The 15,755-nt window shown below is 40.2% G+C and overlaps 1 protein-coding gene across 1 annotated transcript in view; it reads right to left on the reverse strand.

Annotated features, from left to right (window-relative positions):
• The window catches only part of tcea1 (transcription elongation factor A (SII), 1), an 80,704-nt gene that overhangs the window by 51,149 nt on the left and 13,800 nt on the right, over nt 1–15,755 (reverse strand). Inside the window, exon 2 of the mRNA XM_043688334.1 lies at nt 7,297–7,359. Within this exon, the coding sequence (XP_043544269.1) occupies nt 7,297–7,359 (63 nt within the window). The remainder of the gene's footprint in view (nt 1–7,296; nt 7,360–15,755) is intronic.

Raw genomic sequence — 15,755 nt, forward strand, 5'->3', positions numbered from 1 at the left:
TTGGGAGGTCATGTTGCAGCTGTACAGGACATTGGTTAGACCACTGTTGGAATATTGCATGCAATTCTGATCTCCTTCCTATCGGAAAGATGTTGTGAAACGTGAAAGGGTTCAGAAAAGATTTACAAGGATGTTGCCAGGTTTGGAGGATTTGAGCTAAAGGGAGAGGCTGAACAGGCTGGGGCTGTTTTCCCTGTAGCGTTGGAGGCTGAGGGGTGACCTTATAGAGGTTCACAAAATTATGAGGGGCATGGATAGGGTAAATAGGCAAAGTCTTTTCCCTGGGGTTGGGGAGTCCAGAACTAGAGGGCATAGGTTTAGGGCGAGAGGGGAAAGATATAAAAGAGACCTCCCAGGCAACTTTTTCACACAAATGGCGGTACGTGTATGGAATGAGCTGCTAGAGGAAGTGGTGGAGGCTGGTACAATTGCAACATTTAAATGGCATTTGGATGGGTATATGAATAGGAAGGGTTTGGAGGGATATGGGCCGGGCACTGGCAGGTGGGACTAGATTGGGTTGGGATGTCTGATCGGCATGGACGGGTTGGACCGAACAGTCTGTTTCCATGCTTTACATCTCTATGACTCTATTAACTAACAAAACTGCTAAGATGGGTTCAAAAGCTGCAGGAGGACAGGAGTCAAGAAGCTTTATTTTGGAAATGGCAACCCAAATTTTGATCAATATGTCAACACATTAACATGTTTATAAATTTAAATAAATATTTAACTATGCTAATATTCAGTAATGGTTTCTGCAATGTTACATTTCAAAGGAAAACTCTTAATGCATAGTAACTGGCTGAACACCGCAAGCCTGAGATAGCACCTGCACACAGTTTATGTGACCACTATTTTAGGAAAAGCCATGTGGCAGAGGCACATTGTTACCACCTGTTTGGAGGGATGGATCAATTCCTTTCCCTGTCATAGTACGCCTCTAACCACAACAATGTTTGAATTTAAAAAGGAGCCAAATTTTGCCAGTTATACACTGGTTTGTATACAGCTTAGTATCAGAAACAAGTCTGTCATGTTCCTGAAGTTAATGAATAGTTTATTGCAAAAACATTAGGAGCAGCAAAAGGTTTAAAATGTACAAATATATCTAACTACTCATCCTGAAAAACAAATGCACACAACTTCTTCCAAGCCTAGAAAAAATATAAAACTCTGGACAGTGCTTATCTTAAAAGTACTTTAAAAATAAGTTAAATTCAGAAAAAACGTTATTCCGTTTTTCCAAATGGTATTCTGCAGGCATTACTTTTCATACAAGCGGCACATACTGAGGCTTCTTCCTGGATCAGTTATGACTGCTAGAATCCCCTTTTCTGGAAACAATGGTGTTGATTTACATTTCTCCAATAAGAACTCTCAAACTTTGATGAGAGGAGTTTCATAGAAAGGGTGAGACCCCCGTGGCAAGTTCTTGCTGACATTTGTTTTCAAAACCTTTTGCCTTCACACAGCCACAAACTAGGTCATGTGACCTCTCTGAACGTATTGCAAACTTAGGAGCTCCATTTGTTTCACTTTTCAAGAGTTCAGATACATACTTAATGATTAAACTTACTATTTTAGATAACACATCTTCATAATAACAGAGGCAAATTATGACACATAATGAATATTATTTGTTAAATATTCACAGCTAAACACACATTCAGAACTCACATAGGGCAACTGCATCAGATCGCCTCATTTCAATGTGGTACCACAAATCTAATTCCCGATTCACTAACTGTCTCAAACCAGAACTTCCTTCCATCATTGACCACAGCAGTGACTGCTTGGTCATAATAAATAGCAAACAAACAGCACAAACCAATTTTATAAATCAAACCATACAATATTTTCCACAAAAATCTAACACGACCCTTATGCTGCTGTCCTCAATTGCCCTGTATAGTCTCCCAAGTAATGACACACCACTTGTTCTGGCAATCGTCCTTCAGTTCGGGAGACTGCTAACAGCCTTGCAGCTCGATTTGATCCAACTCGAGATGGTCTGGGTTTTTCACTTTACCGTTTCAACATAAGCAGGAAAAATGTAGTTAGCTGAAGACAACAGCTACAGTGGATAATGGTAGTGATGAATGCTGTCTTCCTGAGTAAGAACAAGAGGTTCATGCTCCAAGATCCCTCTACCAATCCCACAAGGCAGTAGCTCTTAGACATGTGTCAGTCAACAGATTGCTGGAATTCAGAGAACCGGCAAGGTTCTATTCATACCCTGCAAGCTAAGATTGCATGACAGAAGTCTGTAGTACAACTGCAGGTCCAGATATTAACAGATATTTTCTAGCACCGCAGTGGAAGCTGAAAGGTCAGTCATTAGAACTTGCACTTTGGATCCAGAAGTATATTCAGAGTTGACCGACACTCGCACAACAGAAAGCAGCAGTTTCAAGGTCTCTACAAAGCCCCTGTGCTAATTAGTACTGGTCTTCTCCACACTTCTGGAGCGTAACTACAAATTTTCTAAGACATGCTAATGCTTCAAATATCGTGTCCATAGCATCTACTTTTTTCTGTAGCATGCCTCAAAAGGGCTTCGAAGCTCATCATCGCAGAGCTGTGCATCTTTAACCTCTGGTGAGCTGGCACCTACACCATGCACACATGATATCTTACCAAGTGCAGATCCATAAGCTAAGCTATTCTCTAAAGTACATTAGTGTGTCAGTATTTGAACTTGCAGCTGTGGGTGAGAGAAAGAAAGTTAACTTCGAACTCACTATCTCCCTGCTCTTCCACCTCAGTCTTTTGTATATGGTCTATTCAGGGTGCGGTTTTATAGTCTGAAAAGAATAGCTGTGACAAGAGGCAACTAGAATGAAAAGCAGGAGATATATGCTTATAAAGCTTTCAGCTTGTAAATCACAAGAATAAGGGGATCAGAATGTGCAAGTGAGGACTTAGGATAAATAAATTGCTAATTTTGATTATTTGAGCCACAGGGCTAGCAAGGGCGTTAGTCATGATGACTCCAATATTAAGCAGCAAAACATTGTTCATTGCACAAAAGGCTTGTCCTCTGCTGGTTATGAGCTGTTACTTCTAATTATGCACCACTTTGTCCAGCAAGAAAAAGACAAGTGTGCCAGTGAGTCTAGTGCAATATATTTGGGTAATGTAGCTGTCACGATTGTATATGTGGCACAACATGCAAAGTCCAACATGTGGCCAAGAGGCTTGAATATGTATTAATGAGGAGAAAGTGAGGTCTGCAGATGCTGGAGATCAGAGCTGAAAATGTGTTGCTGGAACAGCGCAGCAGGTCAGGCAGCATCCAGGGAACAGGAGAATCGACGTTTCGGATTCCTGAAGAAGGCCTTATGCCCAAAACATCGATTCTCCTGTTCCCTGGATGCTGCCTGACCTGCTGCGCTGTTCCAGCAACACATTTTCAGCTATGTATTAATGAGTAATGGCGAGGCGAAGGAATGAACATTAGGCAGCAGACATGATTGAGCAAGACCACCTTAGTACGTGAGTGAGAAGTGTGGAACATTAATTAGAATGCACCTTCCCTTTAAATACGAAAGCCAGCTTCAATTTATGCTACCCTCCCATACTTTTTCATGGTTTATTTGGACTTTCAGGCATTCAATAGCATGCTTAGCACTGATTGAACAATGTCATCATTTAACTTTGTATGCAGCCTGAGTTAGAAGCATCAGACATGGGTCAATTGCATCATGATCTGCACACTCATCTGAATTGCATTAAACTTTGCAACCTTTTAATCCTAAACGGATAGAAGTAATTCTTAACTTGCTGTATATTATAGTATTGTAGGAAGAAAAAGGTGATAGAAGTAAATGTAGTAACTGATTCTTAGAAATACAAGAATGTATTTCACATTTTCTTGTTCAGTCGCACAAACAGAAAATATGCATCAATTTGAACAGAATCAGTGTTGTGCCATCTTCTGTTCAAATTTAGAATTAAACTGAAATTTACAAGTCATTGGCTACTCATTAGGTAAACTTGAACTGCAGATAACCTAAATCAGAAACCATTCTGATTTTTTTTTAAAAGCCTTCCAGATCAACACTAAACAGTGTTGCCCAATAGTATTTTTACTGGTCAAATCTTTCTTTACAATAACGTACCACAATTAAAATTAACTGTTGCTTTAAAGTGCTACTCTAACACAAGTTAGGGGATGCATTTTTAAGATGAGAGGAGAAAGTTTTAAAAAGGACAGGGGGGGCAACTTTTTGTTTTTACACATAGAGTGGTTATGTGTGGAATGAACTGCCAGAGGAAGTGGTAAATGCAGGTACAATTACAACGTTTAAGACATTTGGATAAGTACATGAATAGGAAAGGGCTGGAGAGATATGGGCCGAACAGCAGGAAAGTGGCACTTGTTTAGTTTGGTAACATGGTCAGCGTGGGCTGACAGAGGAAGTGGTAGAGGCTGGTACAATTGCAATATTTAGAACATAGAACATAGAAGAATACAGCGCAGTACAGGCCCTTCGGCCCTCGATGTTGCGCCGATCCAAGCCCACCTAACCTACACTAGCCCACTATCCTCCATATGCCTATCCAATGCCCGCTTAAATGCCCATAATGAGGGAGAGTCCACCACTGCTACTGGCAGGGCATTCCATGAACTCACGACTCGCTGAGTAAAGAACCTACCCCTAATGCTTCCTATAGTATGGCGACCAAAACTGCACACAATACTCCAGATGCGGCCGCACCAGAGTCTTATACAACTGCAACATGACCTCAGTACTCCGGAACTCAATTCCTCTACCAATAAAAGCCAGTACGCCATATGCCTTCTTCACCGCACTATTTACCTGGGTGGCAACTTTCAAAGATTTGTGTACATGGACACCAAGATCCCTCTGCTCATCCACACTACCAAGTATCCGACCGTTAGCCCAGTACCCCATCTTTTTATTACTCTTACCAAAGTGAATCACCTCACACTTAGCTACATTGAACTCCATTTGCCACCTTTCTGCATTTGGATGGGTTTATGAATAGGAAGGGTTTGGAGGGATATAGGCTGGGTGTTGGCAGGTGGGACCAGGTTGGGTTGGGATATCAGGTTGGCATGGACAAGTTGGACCGAAGGGTCTGTTTCCATGCTATATGACAATCCAGGAAGTTTAATCATGTTAAAGCAATAACTTTAATTATGGTGACCTTTCAATGTGATAAATTTATCAACATGCAAAATAAACTAACATTTATTTTCACACTTTTTGAACCCATCCTACAGAATTCTTATATTTAAATTTTCTTACTGCAAAAAGACTGAAATTCCATAAGTATGCTGTACGTGTCCCTTGATTTATTTAAAAAGCTTCAAATACATTAAAGGAATTCACTGGAAAGGACAAAAAGAAATAAAAGCTGCATTCTTAATAATTTGTACAAGTCATGAACTGCAACATGAAGATCACAGAGGTTTTTTAAACCATTTCACAATGTTTTAAGAACAAAATGTTTTGTTTTGTTTTAACACTTCTGAACCCAGTTATATAAATCAGATAGAAAGCATCTACTATTCAGTAAAACCTGCTCAATTGAAAGTCATTGGCAAACTATCATTGACAAAAACAAACATGGAAATGCTGAAGCAAAAGCTGACTTGATGCAACAGATTAACACCCAAGACATTGCTCATGATTTATTGGGGGAACTAAGGCAGTAAGACTCTTTAACATGATTCTACACAGCAGAGGCCTTTGGTGCACAACTTTGCTTGGGGACAACAGGTTAAAATTATAAAATTAAAACTTCTGGGTTTAGTGGTTTGATAAAAGATGGAATAAATTCTGTAGCCTGCTGACTGGGAAAACACCCACCTTCAAAATCAGAATGGTGTAAGCTTTCTTGACTCCTTTCAGAAAATTAATTGAATCATGAAAGTTACTAGAATGTTCTTGTGATTACTAATTCATAAAGGATTTTTTCATTCTTAGTAATAGCTTGTCTAAATTAATTTTAATCAAACAGATTTGTTCCAGTAAATAGACAGTGATTACTTTAGCCAATCAAAAAGGCCTGACACAAGATGCATTTTGTGCTTCTGTACAAATTTCAATGCAATATACACTACCATACACTACTTTCAATCAAGGGATTTTAAAAAAAGACATTGTTAAAATTTTTCAATTCACACTTTTCTGCAAGATACAATATTATCACTCGGGCTTGTATACCAACGACATATTGACTGTGCATTCTATTTGCGATCAGAGAAATGGAAATTATCTAATAATGTTTAGTTATCAGACGTTCAAAGTAGTTTGGTTTATAATAATCTGCAAAGATTTACATATAGAAAACGGATCAACATAAATATTCAAATGACGATAAACCACAGAAGGGCCACATTGATAGTATAAAAATGTTACAATCCATATCACTGTTATAACACTGGACCAGCAACCCTGACATCATGAATTCAAATCTCACCCACAAAAGTTATAAAACTGAATTCAGTAAAATGAGTCAATTGTGGGCTAGTACCAGGAAACATAATCATGAAAGGTTCCAGATTATCATAAAAGCCCAACTGGCTCACAAAGCAGAACCTGTCTTCCCTACCTGGTCTGGCCTACAAGTGACTCCAGTCCCACGCTACATGGTTGACTCAAAGCCCTCACAGATGAATTCAGTAGATTCTGGTGGGACAATATCATAAAGACTTTGATACATTTTTAAAGTAGATAATGATCTTGGTAAAATGGCAACTCTTACGGTTTAAAAAAAAAGAGTAACTATAGATCCTATTGTACTCACTAAAAAATTGCATTAAGCACTACATAAATTTTGACATTTATATAATGATGCAGAACTGGTGATCATTAACTAGAAGCCCACAATTTATATCTCTCCTGATTTGTCTTACACTGGCATCAATGGAAACAAAAACATTATCTGGAAGAATGTAAAACAAGCTTCAAAACTGCTATATCCGCTATCATAAAGAGTGAAGTTATATTTTTGGAGTAGTATAAAACTCTGCAATGTTCACAGTGTTCAAATTGTGCAATGATTGTTATTAGTAGAGTTAACAGAAGCATAGACAACATTTTATGGTGGAACAGGAGCTAACAGTTAAGGAGAAAGTTCCATCATGTGAAGGCATAGCAACTAAAAAAAGGTAGCGCTACAGATTGAGCAGAACTAAATTAAATGATAAAGGTAAAACTCTATTTCATGCTAGCACATTCAACTAGATATAGGAATAGATTTTCATTGATTTTTCACAATTCTCAACTGTGTTCAGACTTTGTTCTCAAGACAGCGTACCTGCAATAATTCCAAAGTCATGGGAATGCTCTTTAATTCCTTCAGCAAGTCCATGGCGCCCACCTGTAAAACACCACAATACACCTTTTAAAAACACAGACTAAGTAGTCACCAAGCCAGGTTAAACAATAGACCGAACATATAAATAAAAAATTTAGTCTTCTACTCATCAGAACAAGGTACAAGAATACTAATTTCAGAGGAAAACTAACATTTATACTGTATGACAGTAGTGTGACTGCTTCGCAAGCGGACTTTGATTGACAGAGGCCTCTTCACGGACAATGTGCCAGTTTGAGATTTGGAGATATTGCATTTTGTTCTTTCATCCAAACTATTTATATATATTGTGAAAGCTGGGGCCCTAGCATAATTCCTTATGGTATCCCACTAGTCACCACCTGCCATTCAGAAAAAAAGGTTCCTATCTGCCAACTGGGTTCCTCTACATTTAAATACACTAACCCAATTCTATGCACTTAAATTTTACACACTAATCTCTCTGTGGGACTTTAACAAGTCTCCTGAAAATTCAAATAAACCATATTAACTCTACCATTTACATCCTCAAAATAATTCCAGTAATTTGTCAAGCGTGATTTCCCCTTCATAAATCCATGCTGACTCTGCCACTGTTTTTTAAATGTTCAGCTATTCTTTTGTAATGGATTCCAGCATTTTCCGCACTACCAATATTAGGCTAACTAGTCTATAATTTCTGGTTTTCTTTTTGCCTCCCTTCTTAAACAGAGTGGTAATATTAGCTACTCTTCAATCTACAGGAACCATTCCAGAGTCTCCGGAATATTGGAAGATGATCAGCATTGCATCCAATATTTCTAGGGCTATTTCCTCAAGTATTCAGATGCAGATTTTCAACACCTGAGGATTTATTTGCCTCCGATCCTATCAATTTCTCCAACATCATTTCCCAATTAATATGGATTTCCTTCAGTTCCTCTCTCAGTAAAACCTGTTTTTTCACCACCCCCACCCAAACATTTGTGGAATGTTACTTTCGTTCTCCTTTGTGAAAACAGAAATGAAATATCAATTTAGTGCATTATAATTTTTCTCCCATTATAAATTTACTTGTTTATAACTATAAGGGATTTTTACATCTTCACCAATCTTTTTCTCTTTACATACCTATTGAAATTTTAACATAGTCAGTTTTTATGTCCCCCACAAACTTACCCTCAATCTAGTTTCCCTTTCTTAATAAATACCCTTGCCTCCTTTGCTGAATTCTAAACTGCTACCAGTCCTCAGATCTGTTGCATTTTTTGCTAATTGTCATGCCTCTTCCTTAGAACTAATACTAATTTCCCTTGAAAGTCACAGTTTGGCTAATTTTCCTGTCTTGCTTTGGTGCCAGACAGGAACGAATTGTTGCAGTTCACCCTTGCACTCTTCAAATGTTTGCCAATGTCTTTTCACCCTCATCTCAAACTAATGACTCCCAATCTATCATAGCTATTTTGTGCCTCATTTCATAGTATCTATTAAGATTCAGTTCCCTCGTCTCAGAATCAATAAAATAAATAAAATCCACAGTTGGAAAGAGTCATAAAGAATAGAAACAGGCCCTTTGGCCCATCATGTCTACACCAAGAAAAATAGTAATGCAATTTATACAAAAATAAATGAAGTATCATTATGGAGTCTAAGAGTTCTACAGCATGGAGACAGGCCCGTTGGCCCAAACTGGTCCATGTCGACCGAAATGTTCATTCATGCTAATGCACTTGGCCCATGCCCTTCTAAACCATTCCTATCCAAGTATTTGTATAAATGCCTTTTAAATGTTGTTAATATTCCTGCCTCAACCACTTCCACTGGCAGCTCCTTCTATATGCGCAAAATGTTGCCCTTTGATTCTTTCCCACCTGATCTTAAACTGATGCTTAAATTGAGCAGAGCAATGGCAGTTGGACGTTAGTTCAGATAAACACAAAGTGATGCATTCTGGGAGGTCTAATAACGGAATGATATACAATGGATGGAAACCAAAATTGTAGTTCGAGTATAGAAAAGGTTGAGAGTAGGGAGGTCTGAAATCAAGTTTCAGGGATGCAAGATGGCACCGGCAAGCAAGAAGTTGGCTTGAGGTGTGTCTACTTCAATGCCAGGAGCATCCGGAATAAGGTGGGTGAACTTGCAGCATGGGTTGGTACCTGGGACTTCGATGTTGTGGCCATTTCGTAGACATGGATAGAGCAAGGACAGGAATGGTTGTTGCAGGTTCCAGGATTTAGATATTTCAGTAAGAACAGAGAAGATGGTAAAAGAGGGGGAGGTGTGGCATTGTTGGTCAAGGACAGTATTACAGATGTAGAAAGGATGTTTGGGGACTCGTCAACTGAGGTAGTATGGACTGAGGTTAGAAACAAGAAAGGAGAGGTCACCCTGTTGGGAGTTTTCTATAGGCCTCCGAATAGTTCCAGAGATGTAGAGGAAAGGAAAGATGATTCTCGATAGGAGTGAGAGACACAGGGTAGTTGTCATGGGGGACTTCAACTTTCCAAATATTGACTGGGAACACGATAGTACGAGTACTATAGATGGGTCAGCTTTTGTCCAATGTGTACAGGAGAGCTTCCTGACACAGTATGCAGACAGGCCAACAAGGGGCGAAGCCACATTAGATTTGGTACTGGGTAATGAGCCCGGCCAGGTATTAGACTTGGACGTAGGTGAGCAATTTGGTGGTAGTGATCACAAATCTGTTGTTTACTTTAGTGATAGAATGGGATAGGTGCATACCACTGGGCAAGAGTTACAGTTGGGGGAAAGACAATTACGATGCGATTAGGCAAGATTTAGAAAGCATAGGATGGGGAAGGAAACTGCAGGTGATGGGCACATTAGAAATGTGGAGCTTATTCAAGGAAACGCTCCTGAGTGTCCTAGATAAGTATGTACCTGTCAGGCAGGGAGGAAACTGTAGAATGCGGGAGCCATGGTTTATGAAAGGAAAGACCTAAAATGAGAGAGCTCAGAAAAGCCAGGAGGAGACATGAGAAGTTGTTGGCGGATAGGATCAGGGTAAACCCCAAGGCTTTCTATAGGTATTTAAGGAAGAATGATGAGAGTAAGATTAGGGCCAATCAAGGATAGTAGTGGGAAGTTGTGTGTGGAGTCAGAGGAGATAGGGGAAGCACTAAATTAATATTTTTTGACAGTATTCACTCTAGAAAACGACAATGTTGTCGAGGAGAATACGGAGATACAGGCTACTAGACTACGTGTGATTGAGGTTCACAAGGAAGAGGTATTAGAAATCCTGTAGAGTGTGAAAATAGATAAGTCCCCTGGGTTGGATGGGATTTATCCAAGGATTCTCTGGGAAGCCAGGGAGGAGATTGCCAAGCCTTTGGCATTGATCTTTAAATCGTCATTATCTACAGGAACAGTGCCAGAAGACTCGAGGATAGCAAATGTGGTTCCCCTGTTCAAGAAGGGGAGTAGAGACAACCCTGGTAATTATAGACCAGTGAGCCATACTTCAGTTGTTGGTAAAGTGTGGGAAAAGATTATAAGAGATAGGATTTATAATCATCTAGAAAAGAATAATTTGATTAGGGATAGTCAGCACGGTATTGTGAAGGGTAGGTCGTGCCTCACAAACCTTATCGAGTTCTTTTAGAAGGTGACCAAACAGGTGGATGAGAGTAAACCGGTTGATGTGCTGTATATGGATTTCAGCAAGGCGTTTGATAAGTTTCCCCACAGTAGGCTATTGTACAAAATGCGGAGGAATGGGATTGTGGGAGATATAGTAGTTTGGATCAGTAATTGGCTTGCTGAAAGAAGACAGAGGGTGGTGGTTGATGTGAAATGTTCATCCTGGAGTCCAGTTACTAGTGGTGTACTGCAAGGGTCAGTGTTGGGTCCACTGTTGTTTGTCATTTGTATAAACAACCTGGATGAGGGAGTAGAAGTGTGGGTTAGTACATTTGCAGACAACACTAAGGTCGGTGGAGTTGTGGATAGTGACGAAGGATGTTGTAGGGTACAGAGAGACATAGATAAGCTGCAGAGCTGGGCTGAGAGGTGGCAAATGGAGTTTAATGCGGACAAGTGTGAGGTGATTCACTTTGGTCGGAATAACCAGAATGCAAAGTACTGGGCCAAAGGTAAGATTCTGGTAGTGTAGATGAGCAGAGAGATCTCGGTGTCCATGTACACAGATCCTTGAAAGTTGACACCCAGGTTGACAGGGTTGTTAAGAAGACAGTGTTTTAGCTTTTATTAATAGAGGGATCGAGTTACGGAACCATGAGGTTATGCTGCAGCTATACAAAACTCTGGTGCGGCCGCATCTGGAGTATTGTGTACAGTTCTGGTCACCACATTATAAGAAGGATGTGGAAGCTTTGGAAAGGGTGCAGAGGAGATTTACTAGGATGTTGCCTGGTATGGAGGGAAGGTCTTCCAACTTAAAGTACATTTAAGTCGTCATTGGACAAGCATATGGACGTACATGAATAGTGTAGGTTAGATGGGCTTCAGATTGGTATGACAGGTCGGCGCAACATCGAGGGCCGAAGGGCCTGTACTGCACTGTAATGTTCTATGTTCTATGTAATGAATCATAGGTTCTGAGGGAGTACCGAGGAACGACAAGACTTTGGTGTAAAAGTCCATAGACTCCTGAAGGTGTCAGTACAAGTAAACAGGGTGGTGAAGGCGGCAGATGAATGTTGGCCTTTATTAGCTGAGTCATAGGATATAGGAGCGAAAAAGTCTTGTTACAGCTTCATCAAACATTGTTTCAGGCAGAGGTGGAATACTGTGTGCAGTTCAAATATCAGAAGGACAGGATTGCAGGGTGCAGACCAGGTTCATCAGGATATTGGCAGAAAGTGAGGACTGCAGATGCTAGACAGTCAGAACTGAAAACTGTGGTGCTGGAAAAGCACAGGTCAGGCCGCATCTGAGAAACAGGAATGTTGAGCCCTTCATCAGGAATGTGGTTGGTTTGGGGGGGGCGATAGATAGGGTGGGGAGGGACATGTGTCTCTGGTGGTGGGGGTCTGATAGTGGATGGTGGAAATGGCAAAGAATAATGCACTATAGAACCCCCCCCCGGTCCTCACCTTCCACTCTACTAATATTCGGCTGTAGTACACTATCCTCTGCCATCTACAATCAGACACCACCACCAGAGACATATTTCCCTCCCACTCCAATCTGCACTTTGCTGAGACCATTCCCTTCATGACTCCCTTGTTAGGTCCACGCCACCCATCCACCACACCCAGCACCCTCCCTTGCCGTCGCAGGAGGTGTAAAACCTGCGGCCACACCTTCCCCCTCACCTCAGTCCAAGGCCCAAAAGGATCTTTTCACATCTAACACAGATTTTCCTGCACATCCATCCACCTCATCTACTGTGTCCATTGCTCTCGATGTGGTCTCCTCAACATTGGGAAGACAGCAAACCAACATGCAGTGTTTCAGGGAACATCTGAGATAAATGCACCAAACAATCCTTCAGCCCTGTGGCTGACCACTGCGCTTCCTACTCCGCTAAGGACATGCAAGTTCTAGGCCTCCTCCACTGCCAAATCCAAACCAAGTGCCAATTAGAGGAAGAACGCCTCATCTTCCACCTTAGTACCCATCAATCACACAGCATCAACGTTGACTTCAGTAGTTTCCAAAACTCCCCTCCCTCCACCTCATCCCAGATCCAACCTTCCAACTTGGTACTGCCCTCTTGACCTCTCCATCTTCCTCCCCACCTATCTTCTTCACCCTCCTACTGACTATCACAATCAACCTCCACCTGCACTTACGCACCTTTCAGAACAGGTAAATGGGTTTAGTGCAGAGTCGTGTTTGCACTTCAAGAATAAATCTCTACTGAATGATGTTTGTAGTAGTTTAACTCAACATTGGTAGTATTCTTTATATTTCCCAATCAAATATAAAACAAAACTCAACATTAATACTTAAAATTAATCTGCAGGTTCAAGTACTTTCCTTGCAAGAATAGCTATCCCAATAAATGGCCCATTGGACAGACAGAATTCATTGTTGAATTTCCTGCTTTTCAAAGTGATTGGCTCCTGCTTTCCTGGAGAACTGAATGCAATATAGTGGTGATTCTACAATCACTAAACAATCATGCATGTTCCTCGTGCATGAATTAACAGAATTCTGAGCATTTAGAGCAAGTCAAAGCCATGAAAATACTGAACAAGGGTATAGAAACTCACTGTTCAGCAATGGATACTGGCCCAATAAAAAGATAAATGTACTGCCTAGAACAAAAAGAATTCAGAAAATTAACTTTCTCATTGACCAACTGCTAAATCACAGGGTTAATTCTTAATTAATTTTTTAATTGTTTTTGTAGCATTTTCTGTTTCCTAAACAAAACAGTTACATCAAAAATTATTAATATTGCCCCCGGTGAAATGTGCATCTACTCAATAATATGAATCGTAGAAATACCACCTCATTGCAACAGTGGTGCCAGAGGGTAGATATAAATTTTTGGAAATCCCAGTTTACATGCTTCTTTATTAAGGAAAGTCTCTTGTAGTGAAAAAGAATAAGTGGTTCAGTCCAAATTAATTTCATGTGGATAACTCCAAACAATGAGTTGTCTCATCATTTGTTGATGAATTTTACATCCTTTACTGGTCATGAAAAGCTTCCAGCGAAAGGCGCATTATTGTCACCTTTATGTGAAAAATTAGCAAATGTAATAATTTCAGCAGGCAAATAAGTAATCACAGAATCAACCAAATTACAAGTAGCGAAAAAAAGGATAGATTGCTATGTCAAATTTCATTTCATTTATGTAATCCCTTTCTTGATCCCAGGACACAAATCACACCACAACCAAATCATTATTTTGTGGTATAGTTTCTATTTCGTATGCAAATACAGAAACCATTTTAGAACATAGAACAATAAAGCACAGGAGCGAGCCCTTCAGCCCACAATGTTGTACCGAACATGAAACCAAATTAAACTAATCCCTTCTGCCTGCCCTTGGTCCATATGCCTCCATTTCTTGCATATTCATGTGCTAATCTAAACGCCTTTTCAACACCTCTATTGTATTTGCCTCCACCACTACTCCTAGCAGTGCATTCCAGTCTCCCACCACACTGTGTTAAAAAACTTGCCCCTCATCTCCTTTGAACTTTCTTTCTCTCACCTTAAGTGCATGCACTAGTATTAGACATTTCAACTCCGGGAAAAAAAGATTCTGATCATCAACCCTAACTATGCATTGATAATTTTATAGATCCCTATCAAATCTCCTCTCAGCATTGCCACTCCAAAGAAAACAACAGAGTCTTTCTAGCCTCCCTTATAACTCATACCCTCTAATCCAGTCAGTATCCTGGTAAACCTCTTCTGAACCCGCTCCATAGCTCGCACATCCTTCCTGTTAAGTGGCAACCAGAATTGAATGCAATATTCTAAGTGTGGCCTAACTAAAGTCTTATAAAGCTGCAACATGACATAATTCTTGTACTCAATTCCATGACCAATAAAGGCAAGCATTTCATATGCCTTCTTTATCACCCTATCTACTTGCATGGCCACTTTCAACGATTTTGCTTTTCGTACAGAAAGCTGCAATAGTCACAGAGACCAATTTTAACTATTGACAGTGTCTGAAGTACTGTACGGTTTTGGTTTCCTCACTTAAGGATGACCATAAGTACATGAGAAAAAGTTCAAATAATGTCCACATAACTTCTTCAGCCCAGCAATCAGTCATTTTATGAAAAGGTGAACAGGTTGAGCCTGCATCAACTTGAGTTTAAATGAATAAGCAGTGATCATATTGAAATTTATAAAATTCCAGAGGGGACTGGACAGATGGACACCAACAGGATGTTTCACTTTGTGGGAAAGACTAGATCTGAGAAACACAATTCAAAAATAAAGAAACTGCCCATTTCGATTAAGAGGAGAACCATTTCTTTCTTAGGGTCATTACATATTATTAAGGACAAGGTAGACTGACTCCATTGTAAATCAAGAATGTAAGATAGAGGGTTGGTCAGAAAGGTAGAGTTGAGGCCACAATCTGATCAGCCATAATCTTATCAAATGGCAGAAGAGGTTCAAAGAGCTGAATATCCTACTCCTGTTTATAATTTGCATGTATGTACAAACTAGAACAACTGAATTGTATACATGCACTTATGAAAAACCATATCACTGGTCCAAATCTCAAACTCTTTAGACAACTGTACAACTCAGATGTGTTGTGGATAAAGTTTGAGAGAAGATTTGTAGCTCGGGTGCTCGTTGCTGCAGTTCTGTTCGCCGAGCTGGAAGTTTTTGTTGCAAACGATTCGTCCCCTGTCTAGGTGACATCCTCAGTGTTTGGGAGCCTCCTGTGAAGCGCTTCTGTGGTGTTTCCTCCAGCATTTATAGTGGCCTGTCCCTGCCGCTTCCGGTTGTCAGTTTCAGCTGTC

This window comes from Chiloscyllium plagiosum, chromosome 4 (genome assembly GCF_004010195.1).
Source record: "Chiloscyllium plagiosum isolate BGI_BamShark_2017 chromosome 4, ASM401019v2, whole genome shotgun sequence".
In the NCBI taxonomy this organism is placed as follows: domain Eukaryota; kingdom Metazoa; phylum Chordata; class Chondrichthyes; order Orectolobiformes; family Hemiscylliidae; genus Chiloscyllium; species Chiloscyllium plagiosum.